The following is a 15,761-nucleotide window of genomic DNA, read 5'->3' as shown; positions in this document are numbered from 1 at the left end:
AGTTTGCTGCCGGCAGTTGTCAGGGGAGTTTGTCGCGCATTATTTGCTCATTCCGGCTGTCACGCCGCTCGCCGACGTAATAAAACATCGATTTTGTGATAAAGTAAGTATTCAATCAACAAAATATAAACGCGTTAACGTGAATTTGTGTTACAAAAGTGTAGTAAATTAGATTTTTTGTGACTGTGTTCATGTGTGATGTTTCTGTATATCAATCTTCCCGCGGTGTTGTTTGTTTATATTGCGTTTGATCTCGGACGTTGTGGAGGTCTGTGAACCGCCGAATTTGGAAGGAATATTTGTTTGGATAATTGTTTTATTCTCACGCAGTCCGCTGGTAAACGGTTGCCATGTTTGTTGTGTTTTGGCTCGCGACTTCTGCGCAAGGACGACGTTGCGACGAGATTTTGTTTTCGTTTTTCTGACAGAAACTCGTCGAAGCTTTAGTCAGATTATTGCGCAAGTAGGTTTGTTGCAAATTCTAGTTAACAATGCATGGTTTATGATGGTCGTTACTCCACGAGGAATAGTGTCTGGTATTGGGGTCTCCGCACGAGGGTGACGCGCGCCGCCAGGAATATTGATCCGTCGCGACGCTCGAGGCGCCCTATTAATAACATCCCGCCGTACTAGAATTATAAATAACCGAAGCTTTAGGATCCACAGACGACAAATTGACCACATTCTTCGCTCCTTACTTGTCAGTTCGATGCAAAATGCTGCCGGCAAAACGAGGTTAGTCGCGAAATGCGAAAGCTGAAAGCTCCTGGAAAATCGGAAACTGCCCCCCGACAGGAGGCGCTAGTGTTGCAAACATGACAGCCGTAGTGATGTTTTCACTCACGTGAGGTATAGTTAGTGTCAAAATAATGAAGAAGTTCGGCGGTTTTTAATATTTTTTTTATTTGTTGGCTATCAAACTAAGACCGATATAAAAAAATGTGTATAGTATTCTCATCGCTATGATTTTGTAAAGTTTTGTAATTTTGAAATTACTCCACCCGTGAGGTTCTCGTCTGTAAGTTGTCGTGACATTTAAAAGTAGAGCCCCGTAACAGTCAAAATATACTAAACGTTGAAAAAATGGCTTCCCGGAAACCAAAAATCTATCACAACATATGTCGTGGGTTAATTTTTATTATTTTTTCGTACATTTTCGAGAAACTTCGCCGTACCATAAAATACTCTAATATTTACCGCGTGGAAGAAGACATTTCTTACATCAAATTTCCCGTATCACTGAACTTCCTTATTGCAACCCCGACTGCATCAAACTCATTCCGAGAAATTTTGAATAAAATAATTTTAATTTGGTATTTCAATCGCCTATTCTTACATATATTTCAATTTCTCGCTATTGTTTATTCAACCAATAATAATATATACAACAATAATAATAATAAATCTCACTATCATCATCCTATTACTCTCGACCAAAAAATCTACCTTATCATTTGTGTAGTGTACATTAATTACTCTATTTGATATAATTTAATACAACTAAAAATAAACATTTTACTTTTACCTTTAGGTATCAAAATCGTTCTTTGTTGCACTAAATTTAGAAAATAGTAATTGTGAACGAACCGAATTTACTTATTCAGCTACGCCCAAAAACTCTTAAAAACTGAAATATATAATTATTGAAAATACTATGAAACAACCTAAGTTTACTTTATTCAAATTTAAATCCAACCTTTTAAAATACCGCCCTACCTCAAATACCGCGTGCTTGGAACGTTGACCGCCTTAGTAAGGTATTATAATATTATATTTATATTTATATCCGGCTTATCTTATATATCACTTATCTTAATTTGCTTGCAAACAGTCTCCATACTTTAGACACATTGTTTTCATTTAATAAAGTATTTTTAAAATCATGATTTTTAAGTACCATAAACCGGGGTAATTTTGCACCTGCCTGGTATATTTTTCGCCAGAAATATACTTTGTTGCGAAACATTTTACGTCTAAACTATAAATATTCAGGAAAAAAAATTGTTTACCCTGTCCACCCTGAGGTTGTTAGTTGTCTATAGTAATGTATCAACGTGATATTCCCCTTTTAATAGTATTGTTGCAATGACATTCTTACATGTTCTCATTTGTTATAGAAAATGCTTTGACACAAAGTATACATTGCGCCCAAACATTATTAATATGATTTTTGCTTGATTTTGTAAGGAGGAACTTCAGTCCTACGAGAAATAGGATACAAAAAATGTTTTCTTACGCGGGGTAAAAATTAGAGCATTAAATTGTAGAACAAAGTTTTTTGAAAATGTACAGAAAAAATAATAAAAAATATTTTGATAAAAACGCACTATTTTAAATGACGTCACTGGTTCATGTGAATCAACCTATGATCTGAGAGCTATGGAAGATTTCCGGTCTGCTTGTCGCTTCTGGACCAATGGAAAGAACTGAATGTGAATAAGCGGAAATGAACCTCTGACGTTACACGCGGAGTTATTTCAGTAATACAAAACTTGAAAAAATAAAATAAAAATAATACGATATATAAAAATTTTAAAAAAAATTTTGACTTAGTCAAATAGTCTATTAACAAATATTTTTTTTTTTAAAAACCACTGAACTTCCTCATTCAGCCCAAAGGACCCACCATATAGGATACTTTGCTCCAATTTTTGAGTTTTTTGGTTTCTACTCAATAAATGTGAAATACGTACATTTCTCTTCAGTTAAAATACGTGTATTTTATTTTGTTCTTGATTATTGGGTAGAATTTTTCAATATTCACAATCATTGCTTATTATAATGCAAAGTCACCCCGGGTAGCGGTACCTAGTTATAATGAAAATGTATAAACTCAATTTATTACTGGATTGATATAATTTCTTAGTCAAGTAAACTCTTTGTAACTAAATTATATTGTCAATTCATAAATATAACATTTTAACAAATAATAGGATGTGTTGTTGGGATTGGCAGGTTGACATTATTATACTGAAATATTGTATTCAATTTAAAATAAGCACGGATTATATAACGCGTCTTTCAAAATCAGATACTTCGATAGATTTATTAAAATTTCAATCCCAACTTAAAATTCCACCCTACTACCTCAAATACCGCGTGTTTGGAACGTCAACCATCTCTGTAAGGAATCCATAGTATAATACATAAAATACATACGCCCGATATTATTGTTCAGCGTAAGAACTAAAAATCTCCCCCAATAAGCTCTTTCCTTTGAAATTGTTGACAAAATGAAAAGCGCCCTCCAAGTAGAACATGCTACTCCTTATTTTGCATATTATTCTTCCACCCTTTCACCTTAGATTTTAGACCTACCCTTTCTCAAATAAGCACCTACTCTACCTAACCTATGTAAGTACTTATATTGTATTTTATTATTTATGGTATCCTGCCTTGCCATGGCTCTTTTATACGTAGGCCCTCGACTTTCTCACATAATTGGTTCCTGAAAATGTGTGCGAATGTTGAATGTTGGAAAATCTAGGGATGTAAAAATAATCGTCGAAAATTGTATTTTGAAATATGTATTTATCAATAATTATTTTAAAATATTTATCAATTTACACAATCAAGTCAATGAAGCGTGTTTAAGTATTTTCAGGTGGTTTCTTTATATATTTGAATATCTATTTTTTTTATCGATGAAGAGTTCTATAACACGCTGTCTTTCTCAATCGTCCTGCCTTCTTGAGATAAACGTTCTCCATCGGGATCAAATTTTCCACGATAGTAAAAATGTGTCGCCAATCCACGATGACAAAGATATTTCCATTTCATATATCACTATACCGTGTCTTTTGGAAAAAATCTTTGAAAATATATGTTTTCACAATTTCGAACGTATTCTTCAATTTTATTTTTGTTTATCAAAATTGAACATATTCGCCGTTATGTTCAATTTTACGACATAAATGTCGTACGAACGGCTGATCGAAGCAAATGATTCACCGCTATCAGAAGTCTAATTATTTCCAACTTTGTCTCAATTGAAAAAAAAACTAATATTGATTGTTAACTTTAAAATACAAACTTTTTCAATGTACCAAAAATGTGTAACGTCCAATTTTCGGTAGCATATGCATAAACTTAAAATGTAGCCCTGGTGTAAATAAACAAACTTTGTAACTATGGGTACGTTTTCGTGTCACTATTTTAAAAAATATTTTACTCTATAGGGCGCGTCTATGTATTAATATGTCAATGATCACAGGTTATTATATACTTATGCCAGCGTTATTTCCAAGAAACATTTCTTGAACGTACTTTGGTAGGCTCTTCAATTCCATCAGCGATTCCGTCTTTATCTCTTCTATGGTCGCATCCTTTCATAGTCCTTTTCATTGGCAACAGAAAAAGTCGCTGAGGCTAAGTCCGGTGGCCGGGCCATTAATAAGGTCGGGTTTTTTGTCAAAAAGTTGCAACAAGCCGCGAGGCGTGAGTGTGTGACTGTTGTTTTCGCTCTGGAACCTTGAAAATTCGTCGATCACACCAAAATGCGTCTTAGAGCTTGCCTGTCAAAAACCAACTACGCATCTAAAATAACCGAAAACGAACAGATTGATTGAAAAAAAAATGTCTCTTTTTTTCTTTATCAAAACATAATAACATCAAATAAAAAATCACATTATTGTAAGACGTCACTCCCCTTTATGTGCACAAACATTGTTTTTTTTTATATTATGGGAAAGGTTAATATATACATATTAATATTAAATATACGTAAACAATCGTATTTCGTAAATATTACGTATATTTTTTTCTGTATAAACTAAAAAAATCAGAATATGCAAGATATTTGTAATAATTAACACAATTAAACTTAGTAAATTCAAATAAGAAATATTAGAAAAAACCCACGAAAACTTGATTTACAATTACGTATTAAAATTCGAAACTAAAATATTACGTATATTTTTTTATCAAAACTAGTATGTAACGTGTCTATCGAAAAACAGATACTTTGATGGACGCGTTGGATCTACATAACTATTTTCCAAACGAATATTTTTGATTTGCATTTGGGTATAAATAAATTCGATCACGACTATCAGTATATACATCTGAGTATCGATCTACGGCAATTTTTATTGATTTTTAATTACTTTTAATCACAAAAAGGCAGCAATGTAGCTACAAGAAGTGAATTAATTCACCTTTCAGAAATCGACTGTAATTAATTGCTGTGTTAAAGATTTTTTGAACATGTTGCTTTTTACGGCTTTACCACGATTTCGTGATCTATCTAATACCCTCTCAATACTAAACATGCCCCTGTAAATAAAATTCTATTACCAATTTAAATATTATCAAGAAGACGGTTATGTATTTTTATGTCTAGGCAATGAAACTATTAACCTGTTGTCATTGGTTAGTTTAAATAACCGTTTTCTCATTTGGCTTATGTTTAAACATCTAAAAGTATCTGCTGTTTTTTTGTGAACGAATAGAGCAGCATTACCATCATTAATGTTGGTGAGATATAAAAAAAACAGGTCCTGATAATGAAGAAGTAAATTCGAAACCGGTCGACGCGACGTATAGTTAAAAATTAATGTGATTTATACAAATTTATAAACAAACAAGCGGTCATATTGCAAAATAAAGATTTGGTTTCCTTTTCTCTAGACTTAATCGCTAATATTTAAAGTTAAAAGAAATCATTGTGGACAAAAACTGGATTTCTATACACGCATCTTCCTTATACACGCATTTATTTATTGCACAGATACAGCTTAAAGTTACGCAATCAGGGGTGCAATTATGTATCTTCTCTATTCCCTCTAGAGAGTGGCTAATTTGGGGATATTTATTTTTTCATGCGACTAATGTTTGCTTCATATATGGCCACACTGATTATTAAAAGTCAGAAAATATAAACACTGAAATCAAACAATCTTTACCCAAAACATTTAAGTAGATTGAATTGACCAAACCATATTAGTTTTATTTCCGGATTTGAAGCAGTTTTATATACCATATGACGTTTAATCATCAGTGTGGCCATTGTCGTCATTGAAGCCAAGTGTCGTCACAATAAAAAAAAAAAAATAATAATCACTCTCAGGGGATAGAGAAGATTCAGAATACCACCACAGGCACGACCCATGCCTGTGAACTTGCCCCGACTCGCTAGAAAATCCGTGATGAGTAGGGGCTTTTGCAATGCATTCGTAAACATACTCGCACACACGTAAATATTATTATCATATTTATAAATATATTTAAATTACCTGATAATAATTTTAAAAAATAATTTATAATTTCCTCAGTGGTTTCCTCAGTATTCCACGCACAAGATAAGGCTTGAAAATATTCAGCAAACATTTTTGAGACATCTCAATTTATTTTTTATCAATTTACATTATAAATTTAAGATGTTTCTATTCACTCATATCAACCACACACTCACCCTGTCCATAAACCCACCCTCACACCCATATACACTCACACATGTTCACATACCTACCAAAACCACAATTCACTCACTTACCCACGCATCCTCACACACAAAAACTAGCACAAATACTTCTATGTATGAATATCTAACTGAACTGGATTTTTATAATTGTATTTATGTGTAAAACTGATTTGGTTTTATTTTATGTTTTTTTAATAATGTTGTGTAATTTTTTTTGTATTTCTGTTGTTTTTTTGAATAAACAAAAAAATAAAAATTTGACATCTCCGCATTACACTTTCTATCACAGTGATCCATTGATAAATATACTACTAATGTCCAAGTTAATGAAATCACTCAAATCCAGAGTAGATAGCATGTCATGTCTTCGTTTCGCATGTTCGTCCGTATCCCATACGACTAATTTATTTAAAAAAAAAAAAAAAACATTTTTTTTGCACAACAGGCCAAGAGACCTAATTACAGTTGTGAATTGAGACCTAGGCTTGAGAAAAATCACATTTGATTTTTTGTGTTCTCACCGGGAATCGAACCCGGAACCTCTCGTGTGTGAGTCAAGCGTCTTGACTACTACACCACGGAGGCAGACTATCTCACCGTAATGCCATCAGTATCGTATTCGCTCTCGTTTTGTTTACATACGAACGAACATCTTCAACAATGTTTTGAGTATGTCCAAATGCTTGCAGACTGGCTGGATTTCTCCCTAGCCGTTGCCTAGTAGGTGAATGGGTTCAGCCGGATGAATCTCACCCACGCGATGAAGGTTTCAGCTCTTTAGCTTCACTAAAGTATGAGGAGATGGAAGAGTTGAGGAAATGTGGATGTTCAAACATAGGCAGAATGGTGAATGTTACACAGTGTGTAAGGTGGCCACTTAAACCTGCGTTAAATTGCGTTTTTACAAGATTGTTCAATGATCTCCCACAAAACATGAAAGATCTTCAAATGAAAAAAAAAAAGAACTGATGAAATATCTTCTAGATACTTTACAGTGCCTGTTTATAAATAAATTTGTAAAATATAAATAAAATAAATGTAATATAAACCTGTCATAATAATAAAAAAAAATGTGTCCCACCGAAAAGTCTTAAGACTTAGTGGGTAACAAATTCTTATATGTATTTTTTTAATTAAATAAACGCTGCTCCGCAGCACTGAAACTGAAAGAAAAAAAACCAGCCAATGACAAGTCATAAGCCCTGTAAATGTCTAGACTACCATATTCCCTCCTCAAAAATGTTCTCTCTCTCTGTTGCAACAAATTTAAAAACAAACGTCTTTTTAAGCACACTGTACTTTTCTGCAGAGATTTCGAGACGCTCCTAATATTATTGGTTTTAAAATGTTTGAATTCTTTCGATGTTTTTACAGACGTGTTTTATTTGTTTATTTGCTCGTCTGCAATGCATAGAGTTTATTACAATCATCTGACTAGTACTGGTTTGTCTCCAGTACCCACGGTTGGTTAGCCACGTGGAATAACCTCACCGCCCCTGCGGCCTCTGCTAAACTATATGTTCTTTCTCTAACCAGTTATTACTACCTAATCCATATAACTTGAAATCATTTCAATTTATCATCGTTTTGATAAGGAAAGAAGTCTGAATTTATAGGCCATGATTGGTGACCGACCGATGTTTCAATTTCGGCCAATAAAACGAGATTCGGCCGCGGTTTTGGTTTCGGCCAAAAATTGGTCGAAACTTGGCTCAGCCGAAGTTGCGTCGGATTACGCTCGGCTGTACTCGGGTGGAAAATAAGCGCAATCAGAAATATTGAATTGTTATCCATTCAATTAATTAATTATTGTATTGCATTGTCTATTATATAAATAAAAATTTAACTGATTTTGTGATTTGTTGACTATAATTAAGAGTTCCAAGATCTTTCGTATTTATATTTTTGTAATTCCTTCATAGTTTACAAGTAAAAGTTTCTATAGCGTACATTTTTTTTTTTTTTTTTTTCTTGGTTGTGTTGCATTGTTTTTCCCTTGCTTATTATTTATCAAGGTGATATATTTGTGCTGTTTTTAGTGTTAGTGCTTTGTGTATGATTTTACGTGTAAGTGTTTGTGTACTGTCAATTAGTTTACAATCACATCAAAAGCACTAACACAAATACATGTGTCGGCGCCCCCGAATGCGACTATACTTGTTTGTGTTATGTATTTTGTTATTTGTGTTCGTTTTTATGTGAGTCATTTTGCGTGTTTGTGTTTTGTGTACCTATAACCTCTGTTTTCATGGGCTAGTTTCGCTTTCCGACATTCGTCCAAGTGTTAAGGGAACCATGAGAAACCTTAACAGGAAAGGGAGGTATCTGTGGAGAAATTTTGATTAGTTTACATTTTAATATTGTTATTATCACAGATTGTTATGACAAGTATAGAGTGCCAGCCTCTTTACTTGTTCATGGGTCTTATTCTATCTATAATTACTTTAGCAAAGTTCACGAACATCCCGGAGAGTAACCTGTTTTGAAGTACCTGCGTAAAATCTTCAAATGGAACATTTAATCTGTTGCACTCTTTTTCGAAAGAGAATCGATCTATGGCAAACATGGGGCAGTGAAACAACAGATGATCTACGTTTTGCTCCGTCTGTGCGTCGCAAGGACAAGCCGGATTATCTTTCAATTTAAATCTGTGAAGATAAGAGAGTGTGGCTCCATGGCCCGTTAGAATTTGGGTTGACTCGAATGTTGGCGTGTTTGATTTTCTGAAGTTTTTGCACTCTTCTAGTGTCTTTAAAAAGTATTTGGTTCCAGAACCAGTGGTGCTGCTTTGGTATCGTTCTTCCCATTCTGTTAAAGTCAGACTTCTTAATTCTCTTTTGGCGTAACTAAGTGGAAATTCAGTGTAAAGCTTTGCGGTTTTTACGTGTAGAGCTGCGCTTTTAGCTAGTTCATCAGCTCTTTCATTTCCCGCAAGGCCATTATGGCCTCGAATCCACATAAATTTGCAATCGATGCCTTTGGACTTTAAGATCCGAGATGAGTTTTGGATGTAGAAAACCATCGGATTGTCGGGAGCCCCGTCTTCAAGTGCTTGAACAGAGCTTCTAGAATCTGACAACAAGTTGACAGTCTTCCAGTTGCTCGTCTTGCTAGAGACCCAGTCTAAGGCTTTCATAATGGCGAAGAGTTCGGCTTGGAATACCGAGCAGTAGTCAGCCATGGGAAGCTTCTTTCTGTGTACTTCTCCGTCATTATTAAACACGGCGAAAGCTGCTCCCACTTTTCCTTCAGTTTTACTTCCATCCGTGTATATATCGATTTCTTCGACGGGGAATTTGACTCTTGCGTACGAGTCTGGGTAACTGGTGATTTCACCTATTTGCTCGCTTGGATGCGGCAGTTCCGTGTACGCTATCCTTCCCTGGTATCTTTGATCATCTGGTCTATTAGTGATGGTGAGATTCTTCTTCGTATTATAGATTTCTCCCAGCTCTTTAACTTTTAAGTCCAGTGGAATCAGTCCAGCTATTGCTTGTACAGATGTAAGGGAAGCCGTGCGGTATGCTTTGCATATTCTTATTCCCATAGATCTCTGTACTCTATTTAGTTTCGCCTGTATATTTTTCCTTTTTGCCGCTTCCGACCACACCGCCGCAGCATAGGTGATCATCGGTTCCACTACTCCAATGTAAATTGACCGCAATATTTCAGGATTAAGACCCCATGTTGGCTTGGCCATGAATATTAATTTGTTTGCGATTTTTGTCGCTTTTTTCGTTACTGAATCTACGTGTTTACTCCAATTAAGATTCTCATCTAGTACCACTCCAAGGATTTTGCAGTCTGTTACGAAGTTAATTCTTTTTCCCTTCATGAAAAGGCAAGGTGCCTGCGCCTTATTGCGCTTAGTTATGAAGAGGGCGTTAGTTTTTTCCTCTGAAAATATCAATTTGACTTTGTCTCCCCATTCAGTGACCGAGGAGAGCGTTTCATTAGTTATACTCTCCAGAACGTTAATGTCTTTGTGCTTTATGACCAGTAGTACATCATCTGCAAATGCTTGTAAATGAACATTGCAGTGATATTCTTTTTGTAAAAGTTCGTCTAGGACGATATTCCAAAGCACCGGGCCGCAAGCAGATCCCTGTATGCAACCCTTATTGGAGCCTTTCTTTGAGCTGGCTCCTGCGTATTTTATTTCTACCATCCTATCCGAAAGGTAGTCCTTGAACATGTTAAATATGTTCAAGGGGCAGTCAAGTCGCGCTAGTTGCCGGAGGATGTGAGGCCACCAGGCATTGTCGAACGCTCCCTTGATGTCAAGGGATATCACACACACGTGATAACCTTCCCTTGTTGCCGTCTTGATGCAAGTTACTGCGTCAAGCATGGCGTCCTCTGTACTCTTTTGTCGAGTAAAACCATATTGGCGAGGACTCAATTTATTATATTTGTTGAATTTCCATGATATTCTATTAATTAAAAGTTTTTCTAGGACTTTACCCAAGACTGGTAAGAGTCCAATGGGTCTATAAGAAGTGACATTGCCGTAGTCTTCTTTGCCCGGTTTGGGTATAACTTTTATTCTTGCTATTTTCCACAGTAGTGGAAAACAGCCAACTCTAAGGCAAGCGTTATATATGCTGACAAGAATTTCTGGATGGAGCTTGAACGCCATCTGGCAAATGTCTGCAGTGAAGTGATCACGACCCGGTGCTTTTCCGGAATCTAATTCTAAAAGTGTTTTTCTTATTTCTAGTTCGGTAAATAGTACATCATTATTTTTTAGAAGCGCTGCTTCTTTGTTTTGTCTAATCAAAAGTTGCTCGGCTGATTCTTGTGACAATGAGTCATCGGGAAAGAAATGTCTAAGAAGCTCGGTGGCCGACTCCTCCGCTGAGGTTGTTTGTTTATTTTGGAACTTTAGAGTTTCTGGGGGGCGATATTGCGTTGATTTGAGAATTCTTTGCACTGTTGACCACGTGGTTTCTTTCGATTGTGCCGAACAGAAATTTTTCCAGCTCTGGGTTTTGGTTGTCGCAATCAGATTTTTATATTTTTGTCTAATCTCCAGATAGGCTGGTAATGTGACATTTACTCTCCGGCTAGCGGCTGAGTTCACAAGTTTACGTTTAGCTATAGTCACGTCTTTTTTCATTTTAGTCAATTCCGTTGTCCACCATGGACATTTTTTGAGAGGCGCTGTTTTCATAGTGGGTATTGACGATCGACAAGTTTCAGAGATTGCGTCAGTGTAAAGGCTGACTTGTCTGTTTAGGACACTCTGTTCGTTATTGGAGTCGATATCTGTTTGGGATAGACCCTTTTCCTTTAATATCTTTGTTAGGGTTGTGCTGAATTTGTCCCAGTTTGCTTTGCATGTTTTGTACAGAAATGTTGTATCAGCGTTATCTTTAGTGAATAAATGAGTTTTTAATAACAAATCGAATGTTATTCCATTGTGGTCTGACAGTGCTGCTATTTCTCTATTAACCATCCATTTGTCGACTAGGCCGATCATGTTGGAGGTGCAAACCGTGATGTCTATGACGCTTTTTAATAATTTGCTGCCTCTTATGGTTTCAAAAGTAGGCAGGTTTCCTGTATTAACAATATGTAGTTGTTTTTGCGATATGAAGTCAACGACTTTCTCGCCTCTTTTGTCGGTTCTATCGCTCCCCCACCAAATGCTTTTAGAATTTGCATCGGCACCGATAACGATTTTACATTGGCCTTTGTCTTCCGTTACTGCGTTGAATTTACTCAGGCTGGAGTCAATGTCTTCACTCGGTGAAAAGTAAAGAGAGCCGATTATTAGTGGTTGCGACTCCACCGTTGCTTCAATGAAAATATTGGCGTTATTACTATATTTATCAAGTAAAATGCAGTTTTTAGAAAATTCCTGGTTAAATATTATTATGGCTGCCTTGACCGGGAAATTTAAGCCTCTTTTTTGGAAAATCTTTCCTCCATACGTAGATTTGTTAATTTTACCGGTGCTTCCAACATACGGTTCCTGTACTAAAGCGATGTCAAAATGTTGTTCAACCGCCTCTTTGAGAAACAATACGGTACATTGAAGCTATAGCGTACATTGAAGACCTGTTATATAAGTTACTAGTGGACCCGACAGACTTTGTCCTGCCCGAACTTTGACTTGCCTGCTATTAGTTTGGAAAAAGACTTTTCATTGATAAGTAGGTACCTAGGTATTTGTTTGTGATTGAATTCCATAACCAAAAATTGTTCATATTAAAATATTAAATTTAACTAGGTACCTAGGTACTTGTTTATGGTTGAATTCCAAAACATAAAATAAACATCTTTTCAAATATGGCATTCTTTTTGCAAACGTCAAACTCCGGTCTTCTCACTAACAGAAGGGTGTACTTATGTAGGAATACGATTTTTTTTAATGTATTGAATTTAATATTGTATTACCAAAAATCCGGTAAAAAGGCATAAATGGTTAGAAATTACAAGGAATTTAAGGAAATAATCTGATTGAGATACACGAAAAACTAATTGTATTGGTAAACATTCAAAAAGAAACTTTTTTATACACAAAAAACAACATCTTACCATTTTTTGTAAATGCATTCTCTTCGAATGCAACCCTGGTAAATCGATAAATAAAACATTTATGGTCCTTACTTCTTTTTTACATATCAGCTTGAAGATGTTAATATCTACGAACACGCACAGAGCAAAGATCTATATTTCTCTGAAAACCGCATGTAAATCGGTTAAGCCGTTTAAGAGGAATTCAGTGACATCACACGTACAGATAAATTACATATACATATAGATAAATACATACATATCAGCGAGCCAAAAATCGCTAAAAATTCTTTAAAAAAACATAAATTGTACTCATGAAATTTGTGCCCTTTATTTAATTGTGTATTTTATTAAACACATAATTTAATGAACTCGTAAGTTTTAACAATAAAAACGCCCAGTTTTTGGCGTTTTGAAGTGACTTTTAACTAAAACAAATTTAAAAAAATTAACAAACTACAGCACTTTGTTGAATTAACTAACTGGTAAAACAAGAAGTATAAAAATTGGAAAATTGTTTTCAGGCATTGCCTAGTAGGTGAATTGGTTCACCCGAATGAATCTCACACACATGATAAAGGTTTCAGCCCTTTTACTTCACAAAAGTCAACAGATGTAAGAGTTGAGGAAATGTGGATGTTTGAACATAGGCCAAATGGTGAATGTTACACAGAGTGTAAAGTGGCTACTTAAACCGGCCAATGACAGGTCATGAGTCCTGTAAATGCCTAGGCTTCCATATTCCCTTCTCAAAACTGTTTTTCTTCTCTTTTGCAACAAATTTAGACTTACAAACAAACAAAAAAACCATCACGCCGTTTCCCCGTAGGCAGAAAAGATAGAACTCCGCATCACTCTGTCTTTGCATACGGACCTCGCTTCCTCTACATTCATATATCTTCTCATGCACGAACGCCGATTATTCCTACTTTTGAGATGTCATCTTCAAGTATTTGATGGACTTAATCGTGCTTTGTCTTTCTCGGCCTTCCTCGTTTTCTGCATCCATCAACATTCGTATCGTAGATTCTTTTAGCCGTTCTTTCGTTGTCCATTCGCTCTACATGTCCAAACCAACGCAGCACCCCTTTCTTGATTCTGTCGATAGTGCATATCTCAGCCTTACACAGTTCACGGATCTCGACATTTGTGCACCTATCATACATCGTTTTACTACGCATTTGCCTGTGGGATCGCATTTTGACAGCATTTAACCTACTTTCATCATCATTTTTACAATTCCATACTTCGCTCCCATACATTAGAATTGGCACTAGAACTCTATTGTAAACTGCTAGTTTAGCCTCCTGCGATAAACATTTGTTTGCCAAGTTAGTTTGCCAAAGTGCCAATTCAGACTTCACTTATTTAAATAAGTTTCGGTTTTAGCCGAAACTAGAACAGATGCCGAAATTCGGTTTTGATTCTGCCGAAAATCTTATTTCGGTCGGTCATTACTATTTCGTCTAAGTTTTAACTTTCATATTTCTTCGATTATTCCAACGGTTGATTTTTATGAGGTGCTGAGCTGTAACCTTCATTGATCTGCGTAAGGTTCTAGTGGGTTCAAAAGTATAAACTATGTAAAGTATTTTCAGGCATTTTCTAGTACTTATAGTCCAGTCATTTTGTCTAATCAATGTAATATACTTTTGAAATGTGTGTGATTTAATACCTTCGGGTGTTTACCCCCACACAACCACTTGACTTTTCACCCACCCTTACACTCTAAAAGTCGAATAGAAAATCCAACAGTGTCGCAATGATGAAGTTCAGTGTTTTTTTTTTAAATATTTGTTAATAGACTATTAAACTGAGTCAAAAAATGTTTTTCCAATTTTTATATTTCGGATTATCAGCGCTACGATTGTTTAAAGTTTTGTATTTCTGAAATAACTCCGCGTGTAATGTCAGAGGTTCATTTCCGCTTGTTCTCATTCAGTTCTTCCCATTGGTCCAGAAGCGACAAACAGACCGGAAATCTTCCAAAGCTCTCAGATCATAGATTGATTCACATGAACCAGTGACGTCATTCTAAGCAGTCCGTTTTTATCAAAATATTTTTTATTATTTTTTCCGTACATTTTCAAGAAACTTTGTCATGCAATTTAATGCTATAATTTTTAAGAAAAGCGCAAGAAAACATTTTTTGTATCAAATTTCCCGTAGGGCTGAAGTTCCTCATTGAAAAATATTACTTTAATCTTTTTGATAGTTATAGTTATTAATGTAATTTATACAGATGGTGTACAGTACTGTGCGTTATGTTTCTCAAATAATGTTTTCTTACTATTTCGGATGTATTAACTATGTACGATATTATGTATTGTCACAAAAATATTTTCTTTATATGTACGGTCCGAAATGAGTTTTTTTTTAAAACTTCTGGGCACCGATTACAATGGGAAGTTAAAAGAGTTATCTTCGACTGTTTGTAAAGAAATATCGATATTTGTGTATATTTGCATAAACATTTAAAGTATCTTCATCGATAACCTATAATTGAACATGTTTAAAAGAAAAAAATGTGTGTAAAAAAGATGTACTTTTTTTATTGACAAGTCTGTTAAATAGCGACTGTTTATTCGAAAACATCAATCGTTTGAAATGTAATTGAAAATCTTGATGAAAAATATATTTCAGACACAATTTACTATAGAATGCGGCATTTTGTGGGAAGGAATATGCCGAGTAAAAAGAAGCGAAGAAAATCAAGGCACGTTAATCATTCGCGTACGTTCACAGAATTATTCTCGCCACATCGCTGAGACGTAAGAATAAGTGTACCAACAAGTAGATCAGAATCTTCGATTCTTGC

General features: G+C 35.2%; 2 protein-coding genes across 2 annotated transcripts in view; one reads left to right on the top strand and one right to left on the bottom strand.

The window, feature by feature from the left end:
- The window catches only part of LOC148278767 (neural-cadherin-like), a gene marked incomplete at its 3' end in the record, with an annotated part of 268,459 nt that continues 252,698 nt past the window's right edge, over positions 1-15,761 (top strand). The window contains exon 1 of the mRNA XM_088230905.1: positions 1-103. The remainder of the gene's footprint in view (positions 104-15,761) is intronic.
- On the bottom strand, positions 8,829-10,772 carry LOC148278768 (uncharacterized). Its single transcript, XM_088230906.1, has one exon. The coding sequence runs from the start codon at positions 10,770-10,772 to the stop codon at positions 8,829-8,831; it is 1,944 nt and encodes a 647-aa protein (XP_088087032.1).

The sequence above is a fragment of the Micrasema longulum genome, unplaced genomic scaffold (assembly GCF_059751315.1).
Source record: "Micrasema longulum isolate JH-2025_06_02 unplaced genomic scaffold, ASM5975131v1 h1tg000828l, whole genome shotgun sequence".
In the NCBI taxonomy this organism is placed as follows: Eukaryota; Metazoa; Arthropoda; class Insecta; order Trichoptera; family Brachycentridae; genus Micrasema; species Micrasema longulum.
This window is presented reverse-complemented; position numbering and strand designations above follow the sequence as displayed.

What these genes read in the sequence shown, in the direction of transcription:
- LOC148278768 (XM_088230906.1), bottom strand. Translation starts at nt 10,772, where the DNA reads ATGCTTGACGCAGTAACTTGCATCAAGACGGCAACAAGGGAAGGTTAT.